The sequence below is a fragment of the Silurus meridionalis genome, chromosome 18 (genome assembly GCF_014805685.1).
Source record: "Silurus meridionalis isolate SWU-2019-XX chromosome 18, ASM1480568v1, whole genome shotgun sequence".
Lineage (NCBI taxonomy): Eukaryota > Metazoa > Chordata > Actinopteri > Siluriformes > Siluridae > Silurus > Silurus meridionalis.
In genome coordinates this window covers 2,176,252-2,202,519 of record NC_060901.1, presented here as the reverse complement: position 1 = coordinate 2,202,519, position 26,268 = coordinate 2,176,252, and the positions used below count along the sequence as shown (strand labels likewise).

The 26,268-nt window shown below is 39.2% G+C and overlaps 2 protein-coding genes across 2 annotated transcripts in view; one reads left to right on the top strand and one right to left on the bottom strand.

Moving 5' to 3' along the window:
- Positions 1–4,016: 4,016 nt before the first annotated feature.
- On the top strand, positions 4,017–17,808 carry cd36 (CD36 molecule (thrombospondin receptor)). The gene is made up of 12 exons (XM_046872479.1): positions 4,017–4,297; positions 7,137–7,297; positions 9,677–9,821; positions 10,285–10,431; positions 12,306–12,397; positions 12,923–12,972; positions 13,169–13,238; positions 14,049–14,233; positions 14,670–14,788; positions 16,585–16,658; positions 16,772–16,826; positions 17,037–17,808. Exons 1-12 carry the CDS (start codon positions 4,181–4,183, stop codon positions 17,205–17,207), a joined length of 1,386 nt encoding a protein of 461 aa, XP_046728435.1. The 5' UTR covers positions 4,017–4,180; the 3' UTR covers positions 17,208–17,808.
- Positions 17,809–19,309: 1,501 nt separating this feature from the next.
- The window catches only part of sema3c (sema domain, immunoglobulin domain (Ig), short basic domain, secreted, (semaphorin) 3C), a 39,667-nt gene continuing 32,708 nt past the window's right edge, over positions 19,310–26,268 (bottom strand). The window contains 8 exon segments of the mRNA XM_046873342.1: positions 19,310–21,709; positions 21,935–22,065; positions 22,224–22,291; positions 22,456–22,590; positions 22,592–22,611; positions 23,845–23,886; positions 24,295–24,383; positions 25,499–25,721. Coding sequence (XP_046729298.1) covers positions 21,335–21,709; positions 21,935–22,065; positions 22,224–22,291; positions 22,456–22,590; positions 22,592–22,611; positions 23,845–23,886; positions 24,295–24,383; positions 25,499–25,721 — 1,083 coding nt within the window. The 3' untranslated portion in view covers positions 19,310–21,334.

Below are 26,268 nucleotides of genomic sequence, written 5' to 3'. Positions count from 1 at the left end.
TTACACAATAATACTAATTTAATAACACCCTATCACACTGTTTATTGCCAGTTCAAACCCGAGAACTACCAAGCTGCCATTGCTGGGCCCTTGAGCAAGGCCCTCAAAAACCCTTAAGTGTTCATGTTTATTTTACAATTTACAAAAAAAAAAAAATACAACACCGATGCAGCTACAGTTTTATTGTATTTTACTGAAAAACACTGCCAATAGTGATCACATTTAATGCACTATACATGCATATTGTTGGATGCAGAAATGCAGTAAAGACCACAATCTTATAATAAATCTGTATGTTGTTGGTTTAACTTAGATAGTATTGATTAAACACTTGCCAGAAATTGGTCTAATTTAAGAATCTCGCAGTATTAAGACCTGCTGTTTTTAATCATAGAACAAACACCTACAGTGTCAGTCCGACTCTTAAAATTTAAATTATTAACACCTGCATTGTAGCTTTCATTTCTTTCAGTATTTAATAAACAGCTATAGTGATAAATAAACTCCTATAGTCGTAAACACATTCAGTTCTAATATTAGTGTATTTAACAAACACTCAGTGTCAGAAAAATACGTCAGTAGTGCTACATTTCAGTGGTGATACATGTCATTAGAAACACGTCAGTGGTGATACATGTCAGTGGTAAAACATGTCAGTGGTAATACATGTCATTAGTAACACATGTCAGTGGTGATACATGTCAGTGGTGATACATGTCAATGGTGATACATGTCATTAGAAACATGTCAGTGGTGATACATGTCAGTGGTCAAACATGTCAGTGGTGATACAATGCATTAGTAACACATGTCAGTAGTGATACATGTCAGTGGTAAAACATGTCAGTGGTGATACATGTCAGTGGTGATACATGTGATTAGTAACACATGTCAGTGTTGATACATGTCAGTGGTGATACATGTCATTAGAAACACATGTCAGTGGTGATACATGTCAGTGGTCAAACATGTCAGTGGTGATACATGTCAGTGGTGATACATGTCATTAGTAACACATGTCAGTAGTGATACATGTCAGTGGTAAAACATGTCAGTGGTGATACATGTCAGTGGTGATACATGTCATTAGTAACACATGTCAGTGTTGATACATGTCAGTGGTGATACATGTCATTAGAAACACATGTCAGTGGTGATACATGTCAGTGGTCAAACATGTCAGTGGTGATACATGTCAGTGGTGATACATGTCATTAGTAACACATGTCAGTGTTGATACATGTCAGTGGTGATACATGTCATTAGAAACACATGTCAGTGGTGATACATGTCAGTGGTAAAACATGTCAGTGGTGATACATGTCAGTGGTGATACATGTCATTAGTAACACATGTCAGTGTTGATACATGTCAGTGGTGATACATGTCATTAGAAACACATGTCAGTGGTGATACATGTCAGTGGTCAAACATGTTAGTGGTGATACATGTCTGTGGTCATACATGTCATTAGTAACACATGTCAGTGGTGATACATGTCAATGGTGATACATGTCATTAGAAACACATGTCAGTGGTAAAACATGTAAGTGGTGATACATGTCATTAGTAACACATGTCAGTGGTGATACATGTTAGTGGTGATACAAGTCATTAGAAACACATGTCAGTGGTCAAACATGTTAGTGGTGATACACGTCTGTGGTAATACATGTAATTAGTAACACATGTCAGTGGCAATACATGTCAGTGGTGATAAATGTCATTAGTAACACATGTAAGTGGTGATACATGTCATTAGTAACACATGTAATTGGTAATACATGTCAGTGATATGTGATATGTGTCAGTAGTGATATATGTCAGTGGTGATACATGTCATTAGTAGCACTAGTGTTACTAATGACATGTATCACCACTGACATGTATCACTCATGGCAGTGGTGATACATGTTAGTGGTGATGCATGTCAGTAGTAATACAGGTCAGTAGTAATACATGTCAGTGGTGATATGTGGCAGTAGTAATACACTTCAGTAGTAATACATGTCAGTGGTGATATATATCAGTGGTAATATGTGTCGGTTGTGATACATGAGTAGTGATACATGCCAGTGGCGCTACAATACATGTCTGTAGTAATACTAATACAAGTCAATAGAAATCTATGTCAGTGGTGATACATGTCAGTAGAGATCCGTAAGTGGTGACACATGTCAGTAGCAATATATGTCAGTAGCCATACATACCAGTAGCCATACATACCAGTAGTAATACATGTCAGTGGAGATACAAGTCAGTAGAAATCCATGTCAGTGGTGATACATGCCAGTAATGATACATGTCAGTGGTGATACATGCCAGTAATGATACATGTCAGTGGTGATACATGTCAGTAGTGATACATGTCAGTAGCCATACATGCCAGTAGTAATACATGTCAGTGGAGATACAAGTCAGTAGAAATCCATGTCAGTGATGATACATGTCTGTAGTAATACATTTCAGTGGTAATGCATGTCAGTGGTAATAATTGTCAGTGTTGATACAAGTCAGTAGAAATCTATGTCAGTGGTAATACATGTCACTAGTAATATGTGTCAGTAGTAATACATTTCAGTGGTAATGCATGTCAGTGGTAATAATTGTTAGTGCTGATACAAGTCAGTAGACATCTATGTCAGCTGTGATATATGTCAGTAGTAATACACGTCAGTGGTATTGCATGTCAGTGGTAATAATTGTCAGTGCTGATACAAGTCAGTAGAAATCTATGTCAGCGGTAATACATGTCAGTAGTAATACATGTCAGTAGTAATACATGTCAGTGCTAATATGTCAGTAGTAATACATGTCAGTGGTAATATGTGTCAGTAGTAATATATGTCAGTGGTAATGCATGTCACTAGTAATGCATGTCAGTAGCAATACATGTCAGTGCTAATATGTGTCAGTATTAATACATGCCAGTGGTAATATGTGTCAGTAGTAATATATGTCAGCGGTAATGCATGTCAATAGTAATACATGTCAGTGGTAATACATGTCAGTGTTGATATATGTCAGTAGTAATACATGCCAGTAGCAATACATGTCAGTGCGAATATGTTTCATTGGTAATACATGTCATTGGTAATGCATGTCAGTAGTAAAACATGTCAGTGGTGATACATGTCAGTAGTAATACATGTCAGTGGTAATTCATGTCAGTAGTAAAACATGTCAGTGGTGATACATGTCAGTAGTAATACATGTCAGTGGTAATTCATGTCAGTAGTGATACATGTCACCAGTAATACATGCCAGTAGCAATACATGTCAGTGCTAATATGTGTCAGTGGTAATGCATGTCCGTAGTAAAACATGTCAGTGGTAATACATGTCAGTAGTAATACACGTCAGCAGTAACACATGCCAGTTGTGATACATGTCAGTGGTATTCCATGTCAGTGGTGATATATGTCAGTGGTAATACATGTCAATAGTGATACATGTCAGTAGTGATACATGCCAGTAGCAATACATGTCAGTGCTAATATGTGTCAGTGGTAATACATGTCACTAGTAATACACTTCAGCAGTAACACATGCCAGTGGTGATATATGTCAGTGGTATTCCATGTCAGTGGTGATACATGTCAGTGGTGATGCATGTCAGTAATAAAACATGTCAGTGGTGATACGTATCAATGGTGATACATGTCAGTAGTGATACATGTCAGTGGTGATCAATGTCTGTGGTGATACATGTCAGTAATAAAACATTTCAGTGGTGATACGTATCAATGGTGATACATGTCAGTAGTGATACATGTCGGTAGTAATACGTCAGTGGTGATTGTGAATTGTAGGTGTTAATCCATTTCTGAATATTCACTCAGCCATATTTAAACAACATGGATGATGTTATTGTTGCACTTTCTGTATCTCGTTGGTGCTAAGCTGATGTTCTCAGCACATACTTATCTCGCTGCTGCTGATAGCGTGCGACTCGATCACCGGGGGGTGGCGCGTGTGCCCTCACACTGTCGTTAACCTTGGACCGTGTTTCAGTGCTAGTGTTGATCTGGTGCTCTCTCACTCTCTCTCTTTCTCTCTCCCTCCTTCTCTTCCTCTTTCTCTCCTTCTCTCCCTCAGACACAGAGCGCTCTGCTCATCGTCAGCTCCCTTTTCCCCCTTTTACTTATTTAATTATTATTCTAATTATTTCTCCTTCATCATGAAGTGTCTAAAAGGCAGCTTCATCGCCGGCAGCGTCATTGGTGCGCTCGCATGTGCACTCGGACTCATCCTCATTCCGGTGGGAGACTCTGTGATTAAGACCACTGTCAAGAAGGTGAGATTTATCGTTCTGAAATGCTTAAACAAAAAAAAAGAGAGAGTGTGCACAGTGTGTATCCCTGTGTGTATAATCTTTATGTCTGTGTCTTGTACTGACCTGCTGGCACATGCTGATAATGAGGAAATAATTCAGCCCAGAATGACTTGCACACCATTTCCGTGCTCACAGCCAAGGCAATCGATCCACACAGACGTTCAGCATGTGTGAAGTTTCTTCTTGCTTTAGTTTTTAGAATGCACCTAAATCAGATTGTCCCTACAGAGCTGATGGGGTTCGAGATAAATGATTGTTTTAGTTGGAGAATTTATTTTATAACATCACACATGTGCTTGTCTTCTTTTCTAAAAGTCTGGATTTAATGCAAAACATTGACTCGTCATCAGTCAAAGTCATGTGTTCATGTGTTTCGATTTGATTTGACCAGTTTACTGAAGTAAAAAAACTATTTGTCTTAATCATGTGACATGCTACATTGCAATGATCGCTCAGCAATTTTTCATAACTACAAAACAATTTCAATCTTTTTTATTAGGTAAATCTTATGAAAAAATTGCTGAATAGACATAATTAAATATGGATCGTAAGCAATCCATGATGTCCAAAAATACAGTATCCACATTTTTTGGTGGTTTCTTTCATTAAATTAAGGTACTTTGGTACTAAGGTATAATATATAATATATAATATAGGATAATATAAGATAACCTGTCTTATGATGTAACAGATTGTAAATACATTACTGCGACCAGATTGTATGTTCTGAACAGGAAATAAGAAAATAGCATAAAATATTTTTAACACTATAAAACATCCAATACTTGAATGAACATAACTAACTAACTAAGTAGCTAGACTTGATGTCTGGACTTGATTGTGTCAGTTTCGCTACAAACTGACTAGAAGATGATGAAAAGGCTACAAGTTTGTATTTGTTGGTGTAAGAAAACACAGAAGTGTCGTAGGCAGGTACAGACTAAACTGCGACCTATAACAGGATCATATTTACAGTTTTGCGTACAGGCTCCTTTCTGATTTTATCCAGACGTTTTTATTGTCTAGTGGTTTCCAGGGTTTTGATATATATATATATATATATATATATATATATATATATATATATAAAATAAATACTGAAGGAGCCACGCCCACTTCAGATCCCAGATAAAATTCATATATTTGTTAAAAAAAAAAAAAAAAAACATAATCCTATAATATATAGAATGACTGGAATTATATTTACTGTATATTTACCGTCCCAGTACTGCCACATGCTGGTCTCTCAAAAAACCACAACGAAACGCTGTATATTTTTTAATTATATGTTAATAGTTCAATTCAATTAATTTTTATTTGTATAGCGCTTTTAACAATGAAAATTGTCTCAATGCAGCTTTACACACAAACCTGTTCCAGCGTGACAATGCCCCTGTGCACATGTAGATATACTTTACATGAGTTGGAGTAAAAGATTTCCTCCTCACCTTCTCACCATTAGTAGCACTAGTGTTACTAATGACATGTATCACCACTGACATATATCACTCATGGCAGTGGTGATACATGTCAGTAGCAATATATGTCAGTAGCCATACATAACAGTAGTAATACATGTCAGTGGAGATACAAGTCAGTAGAAATCCATGTCAGTGGTGATACATGCCAGTAATGATACATGTCAGTGGTGATACATGCCAGTAGTAATACATGTCAGTGGAGATACAAGTCAGTAGAAATCCACATCTACATCAGTACCTGACTTTACTAACACCCTTGTGGATGAATGAAACTCGACAAAATCGCCACAAAATCTAAAGGAACATCTTCCCGGAAGAGTGGAGCTTATTATAACAGCAAATGGCAAATGTGGATTGAGATGTTCAAAAAGAACAACAAGAGTTTGCAACATTTGGTTTGCAGGAACCTTTATTCCATCAGTAAACTGCATCTTTATCTAATCTACAGTAACATTACATAATGTCTCATCCGAATATTAGTTTATTATTAAAGATAACTCATTATCATCTTATATCTGTTTATTATTTTAGTGCCCATGTGCTGCTCTTTGTACCTGGACAGACAGCGTGTGTTTAAATATGGAAAACAAAATATATATATATATATATATATATATATATATATATATATATATATATATATATATATATATATATATATATATATACAGTACAGACCAAAAGTTTGGACATACCTGCTCATTCAGAGAGTTTTCTTTATTTTCATGACTATGAAAATTGTAGATTCACACTGAAGGCATCAAAACTATGAATTAACACATGTGGAATTATATACATAACAAAAAAGTGAACTGAAAATATGTCATATTGTAGGTTCTTCAAAGTAGGCATCAAGAGAATGCCAAGAGTGTGCAAAGCAGTAATCTAAGCAAAAGGTGGCTACTTTGAAGATCCTACAATATGACATATTTTCAGTTGTTTCACACTTTTTTCTTATGTATATAATTCCACATGTGTTCAGTAACATTACTTACTGCTCCTTTAATTCTAAGAAACCATTGCTAGGTGAGATATTCATAGAAAATATGACGTTGTAATCACATTACTGTATGTCTCACAGTAATCACTTATTATCTCGCTAGGTGTCGGCTACGGTTATTTGCTCACTCTCTCACGTTGTCTCGTCGCAAGCTAAGAAATGGGTCTCTGTCAAACCCTGGCGTTTGGGACGCAGCCCAGAATCACAGTTGGCTAAACACTTGGTCTTATGCACATGATTCAGAGCTTTGGGTTTCTGCTTTTTCTTGCGAAATCAAACCCCTAAAACAAACTCTAACAGTGCTGTGTGTGTTGTACAGGAAGCCGTGTTGGAGGAAGGAACCACGGCGTATGAAAACTGGATCTCGACCGGTGTGCCGGTGTACAGACAGTTCTGGCTGTTTGAAGTACAGAATCCAGACGAGGTGCTGAAAAACGGCAGCATCCCTCAACTCCAGCAGAAAGGACCGTACACGTACAGGTGAGGCCTGAGATCAGCGTGGTGAGAATGTGTGAACTCACTGAAACGTTCCCATCATCAAGCTACTTATAGCGAGCGTGAAGCTGCCATCGTTGCAGCGCTCTCACAGAAACGTCCCTCAGATCTCCGTACTGAACAGACGGACAGAACAAGGACTCGTCCAAAGCCAGTCTGATGCAACCAAAAGCAAATGTTCCCTCACGTCCCTTTCTTCTTCATTTTTTCATCTTCCCTTCTTTCTTTTTTTACCCCCCTCAAGCTCCCCAACCCTCTCAGTCTCAGTGCCACTGAATTCTCTATTCTGATTGGTCAGAACATTTGTTTTCTCAAGAAAAATTATTAATTTCTTTGTTCTGTCTAAAAGCTCTCTATAATAACGGCTCATTTACGTGTGCTGTGTTTACTGACCAGTAATGGAAGGAGTCTCTATTTTTACTTCAAAATGCTCAGTGTAAACAAATATTAAACGAAAACAGAATTTTCCCCACAGTTTTAAAACATATCTGAGGTAAAACTTGATGTTCCTGATTAATGTTCTCATTTCTGCCATCAATGCACCTTTACATTGGCCGTATATACGAATCAACAGCTAAATGCTAGCTAGAAAATAATCGTTTTAGCCATATAATGTATTTACTTTATAATTCAGCAACATATCTGAGGTAAATATTGATGTTTCTAATAGTTTTGTCTAATTTTTGCCATTACTGTGCCTTTACAATAAGTGTATTAAAGACTTAGTAGCCGAATGTTTGCTAGCTCACTGACAATTTAAGCCATATTTACAATCACTATTATTGCACCTTTACATTGTCCTTATATAAAAATTATCAGCTACATGCTAGCTTGAAGAGTCCTCATTTTAGCCAAATAATATATTTTCTTTAAAATTTAAGAACATATTTGAGGTAAATGTTGACGTTGCTGATATATTTGTCTAATTTCTTCCTTCACTGTGCGTTTACAATATGTGTATTAAAGACATATCAGCTGAATGTTAGCTATCTCATTTAGCATTTTAGCCATATTTACCAACCCATCATTATCACTATCACTACAATTGCACCTTTACAGTGTATGTATATAGGTATTAAGTAGCTACATACTATCTAGAAAAAGTCAAATTTTTTGCCATATAATGTGTTTTCCTTATAATTTAACAAAATATCTGAGGTAAATGTTGATATTCCTGATAGTTTTGTCTTAATTCTACTATCACTGTCCATATATAAGAATTAACATTGCTTAAAATAATAATCATTTTAGCAATATAATGTATTTTCTTCACAATTTACCAACATATCTGAGGTAAATGTTGAAGTTCCTTCAGAATACTAGGTAGAGTGATCATAATTTTTGCTATATAGCCCAACACATATTGATAGCCCTGATAGTTTTGCCTCAGTTCTGTTGATCATTGTGTCTTTAAATTGTCCGTATCCTAGTTTTAGCTAAACTTCCTTTAATTCAGCATCACACCTGAGGTAAATGTTGACGTTTCTGATCGTTCTATCTCATTTATCCCATTATTGTTCCTTCCTATAGGAATTACAGCTACATACTAGCTAAACACATGCAATATTTAACCACGTAGTTTGGTGGGGGAACTTAGTGTCACTGGAGAGTCCTTTCATTACTGTCTCTGAGCAGCTGAATCATGCTGCTTTTTCCACTTAGACACATGTAACAGTGTAATAACTGTTTAATTTTAACACTTATCTAAACTATTTATCGTTACATAACTCTCACTCGGGCTCAAAGGTCTCATTCAGGTTTTACCAGCGCTTTCTATCAAAAACCAAAGCCATTCTGCTTGATTGCACTTCTAGAGAATAATAAAGTGGGCATGTGCAAAATAAAACCTTATAATTATACTTCTTTACATATGTTAAAGAAGTGTAATTACATATACTTTTACACAATTAATTTGTATATTTATTTTAGTGTTGCATTAAGATAAAAATTATATTTATTATAATTAATATATATATATAAATATATGAATATTATATTGTAATTATATAATAGATACTGTATAACAGTAATACATATATAATATATTTTATTTATTTATTTATTTTTATTTAAAAAACTAAATGTTCTTCCTTGTTTTTGTTTATTTATTATGTCAATACTCCATGTGTGTTGACCAGCAGATGACTATGCAAACACAAGTTTTTGTTCTACAATGAGAACATACACAACCTTGGAGGTCTTTCTCAAGGAGCTCAGAAGTGTGTGCATGTTATATTTATTTATGGAGTGTGACATCATATTGTATATAGTTCTTGGAATTCTTAAAGGGGTCAAGACGCAAAATATCCATGAAGTGTCAATTATGATAACTGTGTGTGTTTGTGTGTGTTCCTTTGTTCTCAGGACGAGGTACCTCCCCAAAGAGAATATAACGTTCTACCAGAACCACACCGTGTCCTTCCTGCTGCCGTCAGGAGCCATCTTTGAGCCGAGCATGTCTGCAGGAACAGAGGAGGACGTGGTGACCACACTGAACCTCGCTGTGGCTGTGTGTTAGCTTTTGTCCTACATATATATACACGCACAAAACACTCTCTTTATCTCTGTAGTTGTGTGGCAGGGTTTGCTGCAGTGCACTGGGTAAAATTATAAGTAAACATTTATGGTGTAATAAACATGTTGAGGAAGGAGATAATTCAAAGACCTGCTCAGTGTTAATCTCCCGCAGTTGCATTGTCGTTAAAGGGGCAGTGTGTCTCAGACAATAGTGTGTGTGTGATGCTAACACGGCGCAGATTTCATGCTAACATAAAAAAACAAAACTAAAATTTTAAATGTCTTAATTTTTTCAATGATTTAGATCATATGTGATGGAAATCACAGCAGTGATTATTAGTTTGAGAATTTGGCCTTTTCATTATGACCAGCTAAACATCACACAGGTTCATCTTCTCTCTGGAACAACACTTCTTCTGCACTCCTGATTAGAGTTTATTTTTTGTCCATTTCAGGGTGTCTACAGTCTGTTGAGCCACGAGGTGGCTAATATGATGATCCAGATGAGCGGCTCATCTCTGTTTCAGACAAGAACCGTGAAGGAGCTGCTGTGGGGCTACAAAGACCCCATGCTGTGGGCAATGATGGGAGCTTTTTACCCGGTACCAGACTCAACACAACAACCAGACTTTACACAGTGTCTAGACTTTACACAACATCCAGACTTTACACTGAGGCTAGACTACACAGCACCTAGACTTTACACAGCACCGAAACATTACACAGCACCTAGTCTTTACACAGCATCCAGACTTTACACAGCACCTAGACTTTACACAGCACCGAAACATTACACAGCACCTAGCCTTTACACAGCATCCAGACTTTACACAGCACCTAGACTTTACACAGAAACTAGACTTTACACAGCACCGAAACATTACACAGCACCTAGTCTTTACACAGCATCCAGACTTTACACAGCACCTAGACTTTACACAGAAACTAGACTTTACACAGAGGCTAGACTTTACACAAAGACTAGACTTTACACAAAGGCTAGACTTTACACAAAGGCTAGACATTACACAGCATCTAGACTTCATACAGGGCCTCATCATTAGACATTGCCTAGACTTTACACGACCTATATTGCATAACATTAACAATACCATTACAATAACATTACCCAGCACGCAGACTTTACGTAGCACCCAGAGTTTACACAGAGGCTAGACTTTACACAGCATTCAGACTTTACACAGTTCATAGACTTCACACAGAGGCTAGATTTACTCAGCACCCAGACTTTACACAGCACTCAGACTTTACACAGAGGCTAGACTTTACACAGAAGCTAGACTATTCACAGCACCTAGACTTTACACAGAAGCTAGACTACTCACAGCACCTAGACTTTACACAGAGGCTAGACTTTACACAGATGCTATATTTTTACACAGCATCTAGACTTTATACAGGGCCTCCTCATTAGACATTAACACAGAGACTAGGTTTTAGATAGCATCTAGGCTTTGGACAGCACCTAGACTTTACACAGCACCTAGACCTCACACAGATGCTATATTTTTACACAGCATCTAGACTTTATACAGGGCCTCCTCATTAGACATTGCCTAGACTTTACACAACCTATAGACTTTACAATGCATCAGGACTTTACACTGTGTCTAGAATTTATACAGCGTCTAGACCAGGGGTCACCAACACAGTGCCCAGGTTGCCGACAAGGACCACATGAGTTGCCCACGGGCCTTTTCTAAAAATAGCTCACCATAGCGCCACTTACCAGTGAGCTGCATCTATCTGTTTTCTACTTTGTTAAATCATTGTTGATAATTAGTGTGAGAAATTATTAACATGATCAGTGTCTTCACATAGATGAATATTATTAATTATTAATAATAACATATAATGAAAGGTAATTTGAGCAAATTTGTTATTTCAGAAGTGTGAATCAAACTGGTAGCCCTTCACATTAATTGGTACCCAAGAAGTCGCTCGTAGTTTCAAAAAGGTTGGTGACCCCTGGTCCAGACTTTACACAGCGTTTTTAGCTTTATACATTCAGATACAGTATATTGTTAGACAGACAGTCAGATGAGAGACAGACAGACAGACAGATTTATGTGGGGGGTTTTTTATCTCATAGGCCACAATGATTTACCAACAATTAAAATGATTTAACTAATAAAAAAAACATGTGATGCCTTTAATTAGTGTATTATAGCAGCTATAAAACATTTGTTAACTTATCAGCTGTTTTTTTCTTTCTTAAAGAAAATGATAGGAAACCATATCATTATCATTGGTCATAAGGAAGCTTTACGACTGTCTGTTATAAAGCACTGACACTGGAGACTCCTTCCATTCATCTTACATACACGGCCCTTACTATAAGTAAACATCATATACCTGTGAACGGGCTGTAGCTACAAACACGATAATGACCTTTTTGTGTGTGTGTGTGTGTGTGTGTGTGTGTGTGTGTGTGTGTGTGTGTGTGTGTGATCAGTATAATGGAACATACGATGGACCCTACAACGTCTTCACAGGAAAAGATGACATCAGGAAAGTTTCCACTGTTGACTCCTGGAACAACGAGCAGTGAGAGTTTGCACACACACACACACACACACACACACACACACACACACACACACACACAAAAGGTCCTTATATGTGTGTGTGTGTATATATATATATATATATATATATATATATATATATATATATATATATATATATATATACACACACATTGCATTGTCTAGCTTTATGCAGATAATGTGGTAAGAAAGAATCAATAAATTTGATTTGATTAAACGGACGGACGGACGGACGGACGGACAGATAGATAGATAGATAGATAGATAGATAGATAGATAGATAGATAGATAGATAGATAGATAGATAGATAGATAGACGGGTAAACAGATAGACAGATGGAGGTGTTTGGTTTGTCCTCCTGCATACTAATGGACTGATTAGAACTGGGTGGACTGTTGTCATGGCAACTGCAGCAGTGACACATGCAGACGAGGTAAACAAGTAAACAAACAAGCAGCCGTTAATGCACGTGTGTGTTTGTGTGTGCTCGTGTGTGTGTGTGTGTGTGTGTGTGTTTTTCAGGATTTTGTCCTACTGGAATGATACGTACTGTAATATGATAAACGGCACAGGTGAGCTCACACACACACACACACACACACACACACACACACACACAACGGCTGTGTCCCAAACCTCAGAGTTCGAGTTCATTCTGTGGGTTGGTACAAGGCCTGAGGGTCTATATATATGTATATATATATATATATGTGTGTGTGTGTGTGTGTGTGTGTGTGTGTGTGTGTGTGTGTGTGTGTGTGTGAACAGACGGCTCGTCCTTCTCTCCGTTCCTGGATAAAAAGACGCCGTTGTACTTCTTCTCCTCAGATATCTGCAGGTGTGTTTATTTGGCCGCACTGCACTGTTTTCGTTTGTTTGTTCGTGTTTGTTTGCTAGCTCACCTTACATTCGCCTGAACTTCTCATTGGTCCAATTTTTTTTTCCACTTTGCTACGCATTTGTTCTTCATGGTTCTTTCTCCACGTTCTAACGTTCTCATTGGACTTGTTTTTTTGCTACCTGCTAGTTCATGTTTCTTTAATCAGATCATTAATATTTGCTTGTTTTGTTTTATTTTGTTTGCTACTTTTTTTTTCACTCGCTCATTTGTGTTTGTTCACCAGATTAGCTTTTATAGCTAAGTGGGGTTTGTGAGGAAGGTCATGCAGCTCCCCTTTTTTTGTGTTTTTATTTTCTCGTTTACTTTAACATTCACTAAGTTAATTTCTAGCTCTGTTTTGTTTCGTTTTGTTTGACTAGCTTCAATGCTGTTAGATGGTCCTTTAGTTTATTTCACTTGCTAGTTTGGGATCTTTTGTTCATTTAGTGTTTGTTTGCTTGGATTTTAGCTGCTGGTTTGTTTTGAATTGCTACATTAGGCATTAGCTACTCTTTTGTGTTTATATGTGAGGTGTCTTTATTCACTAGTTTTGTAGTATTTTGTGTAGCTTTTCCTCACACACATGTTAATTCTCTATAATAGCTTGCACTTACTGGTTCATGTTTGTACACTACATTAGCGTTCATGTGCTAGTTTTTGTTTGTTCATTAGAGTAGTGTTCAGTAGATTAGAGTTTAGTTTTTAGTTTGTGTTTGTTCACTACGTCACTACGCTGTCTCCTTCCCCTCTCCATGTGTCTTGCTTCAGGTCGGTCTCGGCCGAGTTTGAAAGCAGCGTGGATCTTAAAGGAATCACGGTGTACCGCTACATGCTGCCGCCTCAAACCTTTGCTTCCCCGTTGGACAATCCGGGCAACCGCTGCTACTGCACCAACTACCAGATCACCAGGAACTGCACAGTGGCCGGCGTCCTCGATATCCAGGCCTGCAAAGGTGAGGGTCTCTACAGCAGGACAAGCAGCAACACCTGCCGGAAGACTGGCACAATTTACAACCACACTTGGACACGTCATGTTGATGCTAGCTTCTCTTTACTAAACTAGCGTTCCCTTGATAGTTCATATCACTTGCTAATTTGCTTTTTCTTCAAGTTTTGCTCGTAAACTTTCAATCACTAGCTTAGCCTGCACCTGTTAGTTTTAGCTTCCATTTGCTAAAACCTGCTCACTACTTTTTCATTCCATATCACAGTAAGCTTTGGTTTGGTAGCTTTCGATTGCTAATTTGCATTACATATATCCTGGTTTCCAAATTTTCTTTGCTAGGTTTTTTTTCCCTCTGTTATTGCTAGGTTCTTGTTTAGCTAATTTGCTAATGTGTGTGTGTGTGTGTGTGTGTGTGTGTGTGTGTGTGTGTGTGTGTATTGCAGGGGCTCCCGTTCTCATTTCCCTCCCTCATTTCCTCCATGGCAGTAAGGAGCTGCTAGATCTAGTCCATGGTCTAAACCCAGACCCTGTGGAGCACGCCACCTACCTGGACGTAGAACCGGTAAAATATTAAATATTACAGGAAGTAGTGGGCGTCACTTCCTGCTTCAGCTGGAGTCATATGCAGTTTGTATTCACTCACTAGTTTTTTGTGTGTTTGCTAGTTAGCTTTCTCTAGGTAGTTTGTGTGTTTACTAGGTTAGCTTTCTCTCGCTAGTTTTGTTTGTTTGCTAGGTTAGCTTTCTCTCGCTAGTTTTGTTTGTTTGCTAGGTTAGCTTTCTCTCGCTAGTTTTCTTTGCTAGGTTAGCTTCTCTCGCTAGTTTTCTTTGCTAGGTTAGCTTTCTCTCGCTAGTTTGTGTGTGTTTGCTAGGTTAGCTTTATCTCGCTAGTTTTGTTTGTTTGCTAGGTTAGGTTTCTGTCGCTAGTTTTGTTTGTTTGCTAGGTTAGCTTTCGCTCGCTAGTTTTGTTTGTTTGCTAGGTTAGCTTTATCTTGCTAGGTTTCTTTGTTTGCTAGGCTAGCTTTCTCTCGCTAGTTTTGTTTGTTTGCTAGGTTAGCTTTCTCTCGCTAGTTTTGTTTGTTTGCTAGGTTAGCTTTCTCTCGTTAGTTTTGTTTGTTTGCTAGGTTAGCTTTCTCTCAATAGTTTTCTTTGCTAGGTTAGCTTTCTCGCTAGTTTGTGTGTGTTTGCTAGGTTAGCTTTATCTCGCGAATTTTGTTTGTTTGCTAGGTTAGGTTTCTATCGCTAGTTTTGTTTGTTTGCTAGGTTAGCTTTTGCTCGCTAGTTTTGTTTGTTTGCTAGGTTAGCTTTATCTTGCTAGGTTTCTTTGTTTGCTAGGCTAGCTTTCTCTCGCTAGTATTGTTTGTTTGCTAGGTTAGCTTTCTCTCGCTAGTTTTGTTTGTTTGCTAGGTTAGCTTTCTCTCGCTAGTTTTGTTTGTTTGCTAGGTTAGCTTTCTCTCGTTAGTTTTGTTTGATTGCTAGGTTAGCTTTCTCTTGCTAGTTTTCTTTGCTAGGTTAGCTTTCTCTCGATAGTTTTCTTTGCTAGGTTAGCTTTCTCTCGCTAGTTTGTGTGTGTTTGCTAGGTTAGCTTTATCTCGCTAATTTTGTTTGTTTGCTAGGTTAGCTTTCTCTCGCTAGTTTGTGTGTGTTTGCTAGGTTAGCTTTATCTCACGAATTTTGTTTGTTTGCTAGGTTAGCTTTTGCTTGCTAGTTTTGTTTGTTTGCTAGGTTAGCTTTATCTTGCTAGGTTTCTTTGTTTGCTAGGCTAGCTTTCTCTCGCTAGTTTTGTTTGTTTGCTAGGTTAGCTTTCTCTCACTAGTTTTGTTTGTTTGCTAGGTTAGCTTTCTCTCGCTAGTTTTGTTTGTTTGCTAGGTTAGCTTTCTCTTGCTAGTTTTCTTCGCTAGGTTAGCTTTCTCTCGATGGTTTTCTTTGCTAGGTTAGCTTTCTCTCGCTAGTTTGTGTGTGTTTGCTAGGTTAGCTTTATCTCGCTAATTTTGTTTGTTTGCTAGGTTAGCTTTATCTCGCAAATTTTGTTTGTTTGCTAGGTTAGGTTCCTATCGCTAGTTTTGTTTGTTTGCTAGGTTAGCTTTATCCGCTAATTTTGTTTGTCTGCCAGGTTAGCTTTATCTTGCCAGGTTTCTTTGTTTGCTAGGCTAGCTTTCTCTCGCTAGTTTTGTTTGTTTGCTAGGTTAGCTTTTTCTCGCTAGTTTTGTTTGTTTGCTAGGTTAGCTTTCTCTCACTAGTTTTGTTTGTTTGCTAGGTTAGCTTTCTCTTGCTAGTTTTGTTTGTTTGCTAGGTTAGCTTTCCCTCTGTAGTTTTGTTTGTTTGTTCATTTTTCTACTCTGTGTTTCATGTTTCTCAGATCACAGGCTTCACGCTGAGGTTCGCCAAACGCCTTCAGGTCAACATGATTTATGGCCCGTCCAAGGACATCAAGTAGGACATCAATACAGAGCACACAGACGAATTTACATAGATTTTATAGAATACACACAGACTTCTACTGAACACATATAGAATTCTGTGTGACTTCTGTTTTTCTATTTTAGGATCCTGAATAAAATAAAGGAGACTACAATCTTTCCCCTCCTGTGGTTAAATGAGGTCAGTGTCTGTCTGTTTGTAAATCCATACTTCTTGTGTCCATCTATATAATTGGTCTGTCTGTCGATTTTTCTGTCTGTTTTTAAACATACTCTAATAGTGTAATAGTGGGTGTGATGCTTGTCTCTGTGTGATGTGTTTTGTGTGTGTGTGTGTGTGTGTGTGTGTGTGTGTGTGTGTGTGTGTGTGTGTGTGTGTGTGTGACTTCAGACGGCATCGCTCGATGATGACACGGCGAAGATGATAAAGGCGGAGCTGTTCTCCAGGATGGACACGCTGGAGACGGTGCAGATTGTTCTGATTTCGGTCGGAGCGGTGGTGCTGGTGCTGTGTCTAATCGGAGTGTGTGTGGTGAACCGCCGCAGTCGGTTCGTAGCATAAATGCGCCACAAGTTTCTAATTAACATCAGGACTGTAGCAAAAGCTCCAGCTCAGGAAACGACCAACACTACCACGACGACACCGTGCTACACCACCAGGGGGTGCTAAAGTCTCAGGAGACTCACTTTCCTTGTTCAAATTTTATTTAGGGATTGAAATGGACCAAATGTTCCACAAAATTGTAGCGACTCAGAGACCAAGACTCGCAAAGCGTGTGAGGTTATTTCGACCTGGAGCTAACAGGCTAACAGCTAACGCAGGAAAGCATTATGGCTACCTGATTAGCATTAATCGATCTTTTTTGTGCACACAGACGTTTAATTCATGTGTATAACTGTGCTATTTGTTGTAATCAGGTGTAAACTCTCAGATCTCCTGAGGCGAGTGTGAGATGATTCACACGTACAACCTTCAATGCTGTATTTTTTTTATAGTACTTCATATTCAGTGCTGTAACAAAAGAACTCTGTAAAGAATGAACACAAAATATTACATTAATTATTATTCCAGTTTTGAGATCAATAAAAGGAACGATGGGGGAAAAAAATGCATATTTCACACTTTTAAAATTATTTTATTTAATTATATTTGCCTAAAAACAGAGCATTGATCGTTTGTCTTAATTCGAATTATAAAAGCCTTTATATAAACAATTAATTATTCATTTTTTAATCTTTAATTATTTTATGCCATTTTATTTTTCTTCTGTTTATTTTTTCCCATGTTCCAGTTATTTCCAATACTTTATATTTCTCTAAACACAACACTGCCACCTGGTGGACAAGTTCAAATCAACAACGTGATGATAATCATTACAGAGGGATAGTTTTTGTGTGTGTGTGTGTGTGTGTGTGCGCGCGTGTGTGTGAGAGAGAGAGAGAGAGAGAGAGAGAAACACACACTGCGTTTGTTTTATCGGCTGTTTAATGCAAATATTGATAACGTTAATAAATAGAAAGACAAAACGTTCAACAAAAAGAAAAACAAACATTCACACCATCTGCAGTGGAATCGCAGACTGTGTCCAAACCATCACTGTGTCCTGGTCTGAAGTTGAGCTTCTCATTACACTGTAAATAATAATCTAGTCTTCATCCCTTTACGGGCTGAACTACAGTCTATTCGCTCCTTGTCACATGATTTCCTGTTTTTATCCCTGAAATTAAGTGCTGTTTATGTGATAAACTGTCTGTCTATCAAACTTGTCTGATAATCTGTCTGTGTCTTACATTATTACATCACATTATCTGTTTGTCTGACTATCAGTCTGTTTGTATCTCTTTGTCTGACTGTCTTTCCCTCTGTCTAACTGTCTCTATCTCTGTCTTTCTCTCTGTCTGTCTGTATCTCTGTCTGACTGTCTCTCTGTCTAACTGTCAGTATCTCTCTGTCTGAATGTCTGTATCTCTGTCTGTATCTCTGTCTGTCTGTATCTCTGTCTGACTGTCTGTCTCTCTGTTTCTCTCTGTCTGTATCTCTGTCTGACTGTCTGTCTCACTGTCTGTCTCTCTCTGTCTTTCTGTCTGACTGTCTGTATCTCTGTCTGACTGTCTGTCTCTCTGTCTGACTGTCTGTATCTCTGTCTGACTGCCTGTATCTTTCTGTCTGTCTGTCTCTCTGTCTGTCTCTCTGTCTGACTGTCTGTTTCTCTGTCTGTATCTCTGTCTGACTCTCTGTCTCTCTGTCTGTATCTCTGTCTGACTGTCTGTATCTCTGTCTGTCTCTCTCTGTCTGCCTGTCTGTCTCTCTGTCTGACTGTCTGTATCTCTGTCTGACCGTCTCTCTGTCTGACTGCCTGTATCTCTGTCTGACTGTCTGTCTCTCTGTCTGACTGTCTCTCTCTCTGTCTGTCTGTATCTCTGTCTGACTGTCTGTATCTCTGTCTGACTGTCTCTCTCTCTGTCTGTCTGTATCTCTGTCTGACTGTCTGTATCTCTGTCTGACTGTCTCTCTCTCTGTCTGTCTGTATCTCTGTCTGACTGTCTGTCTCTCTGTCTGACTGTATCTCTGTCTGACTGTCTGTATCTCTGTCTGACTGTCTGTCTCTCTGTCTGACTTTTTGTCTGTCGGACTGTCAAGCTGTTTATGTTTGTCTGTGTGTCTGTTCTCTCTCTCTCTCTCACTCTCTCTCTCTCTCTCTCTCTCTCTCTCTCGGATTTTTGATGAGCTGTTAAACATCCATTCGTCTACATATCTGTCTGTCTATCTGTCTATCCTCTCCTTTAACTGTCTGTCTGACTGTCTGTCTGTTTGACCTTTAACCCCTGGTCTCCAAATCGTGTGATGAAGTAAAGGATTGATTTTACGTATCTCTCCATGACATTAAGACAAAGTCAATAAGTCCAGACGAAACAAATAATAAACACTTTACAAAACATCAACAACAACATCGATAGCGCTTTAAATAAACTCTGTACAAATCACTTACACGGGAAATTATTACGGGATCAGCGGACTAAATCACACGCGCACACGCACGCACGCACGCACGCACACACACACACACACACACACACACACACACATCATTTGGAATAACAGCATGTGGGAACCAGGGGCAGAGCTTCAGTCATTTAATCAACCAATCACTCACTTGTTCATGTAACATTGTAGTTTTTTTCTCATATCCCGTGTGTGTGTGTGTGTGTGTGTGTGTGATGTTAGCCTAGCTAACATTAGCGACACCGTACTAGCATTAGCACTGTTACGTCACGTTTTCTATTTTCTGCAATTAGCCGATTGAATTTAGCGCTTTCATAAATAGCAAACGGTTTGCTAGCAGTCTAACCAGCATAAGTACTGCAGTGGTGGTGAGGCTCGTGATTGGCTGGTTGAATTTAGTGTATTCTGCACCCCTTTTATGCAGCGTTGTATTGCTAACATGGGCAAATGCAAAGCGGCCACTAGAGGGCAGGCTGCCTACGTAGGGAGCATTGATTTAAGACGACGGTGGTGATTTTAATTATAGTAGCTAATTTTAATCAAAGTTTAACACAATTTTGTTATTTTAATTAAGAAACTCCACCCCCTCCGAATCAACCAATGCCCTGATACAGTACTATAATAATATTTACATAATCAATCAATCAAAATAACAATCAATCAATCTTAGCTGCTCTTTCTCTCTCTCTCTCTCTCTCTCTCTCTCTCTCTCTCTCTCTCTCTCTCTTTTTTTTCTGTTTCTTTCCCTTTAACATTTCCTGAAAATCTTGCTAAAAAAAGTTCACGAGTTACTGGGTCACAAAATGTAACATCCAATCAGGATAAAGAATGCAAATAAGCCAGATTCTAGTATGCAAATGTTCATGTGTTAAGAAATATGGCAGCCAATTAAGTTCTATTGTGCACAAAGAGTGTTGCTGTGCCACAGTTTCTAAGAGCCAATCAGGTTCCGGTATGCAAATAAGGCAATCCAGGTTGTAGTATGCAAATCAGCGTGTTCCACTAAATATAAAAGAATCTGGTTCAAATGGTCACAAAACAATAACCAATCAGGTTGTAGTATGCTAATGAGCCTATCAGGTTGCAGTATGCAAATCAGATTGTGCGTGAGTGTGTATATGTGTGTGTGTGTGTGTGTGTGTGTGTGTGTGTCACAGTCATCTGGTCAAATAAAAAGTCATGCACATAATGTAAAAATGTCCTGTACAGAATCATAGAAGCAAAAGCAACTCTGAAGTTTTACTTCATCCCTTTATCCTTTATACCTTTATCCTTCCATCTCTCCACCCCTCCATCTGTCCATCACAAGATCATTTCACCCTTCCGTCTCTACATCCCTCTATCCCTTCATCCTCCCATCCCTCCACCTCTCCATCCATATGTATTTCCAACCACTTTAATTCTGCTTTATTCTGGAAACCCGTTTCCCATAAATCCTCCATATTTTCCGACCCGAAGTTCTCGATAGGGACGAAGCTCAAGTCTAACCTCATCGTCCAATCACGATGAAGTCCTCATGGTTACCGTATATTAGCTGTGAACCAAGGTAGCCAAGCAACTACTACTGCTGCAAAGTGCTAAATGTTGCTGAGTTATTATAAAAGTGAAATAACTAATAAATAGTGATAGAGTCATGATGTGATTGGCTGTTAGAGTTGGACTTATGCTCCGCCCTTGTCTGGGTTCTACTCTGCGTGTCTGTGGTTCCGTCGGTTGCGGCTCTTGCGGTTCTCCAGCAGTGGTTTGAGTTTCTCCAGGTCTCCTCGTGGATTCACCCGAAAGCTCTGCAGCTGCTGTCGCTCTTTGCAGTACTGCTGCATGGCGAGTGTCTCGGACGGCCCCAGGGCCGACGCCAGTGCTTTGGGTTTCCATAGCGACGAGCGCTTATCGCCAAGCGCGCTCAGTAGCGCCTCGCTCAGGACCTGAAGACGGATCTTGGTGAGCGTCCGCTTGAAACCGTTCTCCGTAGCGATGCAGTGATACAGGCCCTGATCAGAGAGATGAACCGAGCGGATCAGGAGACCGTGTTCCGTCGCTAACACACGATCACTCATCTTCACCTGCAGTACACACACATACACACATACACACACACACACACACATACACACACACACACACACAATGAGAACAAATTAAGAGTTAGTTCTAACATCGGAGTTGGTAATTAGCTGTTAGCCTAAATGCTAATATTAGCACGTGATTTAGCAGCTGTGCTGCACGATTCACTATGTATATGTGTGTGTGTGTGTGTGTGTGTGTGTGTGTGTGTGTGTGTGCGAGACCTCTTTCCTGCGGTCGTTTTCTCTCTGAATGAGCCACTGCACTGAGGCTTGAGGTGATTTGGGGGAACATTCGAGGAATGTAGCGTTATTCTTCACTCCATAATGAGACATCTCCACTGCGTTCCTGTAGGCTACACACACACACACACACACACACACACACACACACACACACACACACACACACACACACACACACAAACACACATACACACACACACACAAACGATTCAGCAACCAAGCGTGTCATTAACCAGTGTGTGTTGCAGTGTAGTAAAAGTAATTGCACCTTTTAGGTTGAAGCCTCTGCACTGTGTGAGTGGATTCCCATGCATGATGTCCTGCCTCCTGCTCCTCCTGAACCCAGATTATACACACACACACACACACACACACACACACACACACACACACACACACACACACAGTAAGAGTATGTGTGTGTATATGTGTGTATGTGTGAGTGCATGTGTGTGTGTGTGTGTGTGTGTGTGTGTGTGTGTGTGTGTGTATGTCCACACCTCTTTCCTGTATTGTAGAAAGGAGAGCAGCTCCGCCCATCCCAGGCGCAGTACGGGTCTCGCGCTAAACAGCAGTCTGCACATGCTGAACCGTAGGCATGACAACGGTGCAGGGACACCTGGGATACGCCGTACTGAACTCACATACAGCTGTTGCTGTAACACACACACACACACACACACACACACACACACACACACACACACACACACACACACACACACCAAAAACTGTATATAACTGTTTCATCCATCCATGTACAATATAAGCTGTTCATTCATTTATCATTCATTTATCTATCTATCCATCCATCTATCCATCCATCCATCCATCCATCCATCCATCCATCCATCCGTCCATCCATCCATCCATCCATACATTCAGTCAGTCATCCACTGATTTACCCATAACTTCATTCTTTCATCTTTTTATTCACATAATTTATTTATTCATTCATTTATTAATATATTGTTTTATTATTTAATCTTATAGGCATACATCATTCATTCATTCATTCATTCATATTTGCTTCATAAATATACTTCCATTCATACATGCATCACTCTATCAATTCATTTGTTCTTTCATCTATTTACAAATTAATCCAACAATACATTTAATATGTTCATTTGACTCTCCATTAATTTGTCCATTTTCCATCTGTCTGTCTATCACTTCATCCCTCTATCTAATGTTTATTTTTTCAGTCACCCATCCATTAATTTACCGATTATTTTATTATTTCATCTTTTTATTTTTTAATTCATTCATTTATTCAATATATTGTCCATGTATCCATTCAGCCAAATGCTCATCTACCCATTCACAATATTATCCATCCATCCATCCATCTCCATCCATCCATCCATCCATCTCCATTCATCCATCTCCATTCATCCATCTCCATCCATCCATCCATCGCCATCCATCCATCTCCATCAATCCATCCATCTCCATCCATCCATCCATCCATCTCCATTCATCCATCTCCATCCATCTATCCATCTCCATCCATCCATCCATCCATCCATCCATCCATCCATCCATCCATCCATCCATCTCCATCAATCCATCCATCTCCATCCATCCATCCATCCATCTCCATTCATCCATCTCCATCCATCTATCCATCTCCATCCATCCATCCATCCATCCATCCATCCATCCATCCATCCATCCATCTCCATCAATCCATCCATCTCCATCCATCCATCCATCCAGCCATCTCCATTCATCCATCTCCATCCATCTCCATCCATCCATCCATCCATCCATCCATCTCCATCCATCCATCCATCCATCAAAACACCACCTACTAATTTATATAGATTCATCAATCTCTCTCTCTCTCTCTCTCTCTCTCTCTCTCTCTCTCTCTGACTCTGTACCTTTTTAGAGGAGATCCTCAGGCTGGTTATCGCTGCTGGTTTCTGTGAAATTTAGGGAGAATAAAGTAAAACATAAGATTCTCATGAACACAGAGTCGTTTATTCACGACTTTCATCTTCCCATCTCTACCCTTCTTTCCTCCTCTCTGGTTCTGAAATGAAAAGGGTTTCCTCTCACTCACTACTTTATTTCATCATCATCAATCCCCCTAATCCCTTTAATCTCCCCATCCCTCTATCATTTAATCCCTCTATCCCTCTATCATTTAATCATTTATCCCTTTATTATTCAATCTCTCCATCCCTCTAATATTTAATGCCTCTATCCCTTTATCATCTTCCCACTTCTGGGTTCTGCTTCTTCATTCCTCCATTTATTTTCTTTCTCCTCTTCCAGTCTCTCCATTGTCCCTTGTTTCACTGGGTGTTGAATTTGGCAGAAGTTCAGACCTTAAACAATTCAAACTCCTCCAGGATCAGATCTTCATCCAGAGAGCGATTAGTGGGTAAAACCACCACCTTCTGCACCGTGCCTCTATCTGAGGGGGGAACAGAGGGAGAGGGGGGGAGGGGGGCATAATGACTACATTAAGAGAAAAAACTGTTCACACTCATTTATTCCATCTGTCTATCATCCATCCATTCTTTTCTCTATTGCATTATTTATTTATTCTTCTATCTGTCTATCAGCCATTCAAGTTGCCTCTCCAATTATTTAATACAGTTATCCATTCATCCATCTGTTCATCAGTCTATCTATCCATCTACTCATCTGTTCAAGACAGACATTCATTCATTCCTCAATTACTTCAATTAATTTATCTGTCTGTCCATTAAATTATCTGCCCATCCATCATCAATTCACAGTTTATCTCTATCCCTCTTATATCACTAAATCCATGCACCCAGTCATCCATCCATCCATCCATCCATCCATCCATCCATCCATCCATCCATCTATTTATCCATCCATTTATCCATCCATCCATCCATCCATCCATCTATTCATCCATCCATCCATCCATCCATCTATTTATCCATCCATCTATCCATCCATCCATCCATCCATCCATCCATCCATCCATCCATCCATCCATCCATCCATCTATTCATCCATCCATCCATCCATCCATCCACCCATCCATCCATTCATTCATCTATCCATATTTTGATTTATCTATTTCTAAATCCATCGCTTCTTATGTACCTAAATCAATCTGAACATTCATCTATCCCTTCCTCCCTCTCCGAAATGTGTCCATCTATCACTCCATCCATTCATCCATCCATCCATCCATCCATCCCTCCCTCCATTAGTTGAGTCATTTTATTACACTCTGTAACAGGAAGTAGAATTCCCAGTCTGGACTGCACTTGCAATTCTGGCGACTAATAAACACAAACATCTGGGATTTAGAATCTTCATCCAAAACCACTGCTGAACATCTGACCTCCTGTTAGCTCTCTTTTTCTCTCTCTCTCCCTCTCTCTCTCTCTCTCTCTCTCTCTCACACACACACACACACACACACACACACACACACATTCTTTCTGTCTGTTATTTTATTGTGGTGTATAGCATGTCCTAAATGAAAGTGTGTGTGTGTGTGTGTGTGTGTGTGTGTGTGTGTGTGTGTGTGTGTGTGTGTGAGACCTGTGCCGAGGAACAGGACGTGGTAGAGGCCGTCAGCAGCGTGCACCTGGTCGACGGCGATGGCGGTGTATCTGTAGTCAGTGTGTGTGCGCAGCAGCAGAGGTCTCCGGAGCGGAGGATAAACAGAGTGGAACATCAGTGGGTGGTTCCTCATAAACGTCACCACATCATCAGAAAACTCCTTACTGCTCCCAACGTGGGGAGTGAACGCTCCTCCGGGACACTGGGGGGGAGCGGTATACAGGGTTGTGAAAAACTATTCACCCCTTCTTGATTTTTATATTTATTTGCATATTTGTTATTTATGATTGGGATCATTAATCAAATTTCAATATCACACAAAGACAACTGGAGAAAAAACTAAATACAGTGATTTTATTTATTACAAGGAAAACATTATCCAAAACCTGCATGACTGTATTGTGAAAAAGGAATTGCCCCTAAACCCAATAACTAGTTGTGTGTTTGTGAAAACTCTCAATGACTCTTTCACATCACTGTAGGGGGAAATTCTGCCCCATTCTTCTGTACAGAATTGTTTTCATTCAGCCACATCTGAGGGTTTTCCAGCATGAACTTCCTGTTTTAGGTTGTGCAACAGCATCTCAATCGGATTTAAGTCCAGACTTTGACTAGTCCACTCCAAAACTTCACGTTTTACTTTTGTGATCCTATCAGAGATGGTAGACACCTATCACACCTATCACACTTATCACACCTATCACACCTATAACACTTATCACACCTATCACACTTATCACACCTATCAC

Bases quoted from the DNA above. Each gene is read 5' to 3' on its own strand.
- cd36 (XM_046872479.1), top strand. From the start codon at position 4,181: ATGAAGTGTCTAAAAGGCAGCTTCATCGCCGGCAGCGTCATTGGTGCG. The intron at 4,298-7,136 runs GTGAGATTTATC...TGTGTTGTACAG, and splicing joins TTAAGACCACTGTCAAGAAG to GAAGCCGTGTTGGAGGAAGG. The intron at 12,398-12,922 runs GTGAGAGTTTGC...TGTGTTTTTCAG, and splicing joins GACTCCTGGAACAACGAGCA to GATTTTGTCCTACTGGAATG.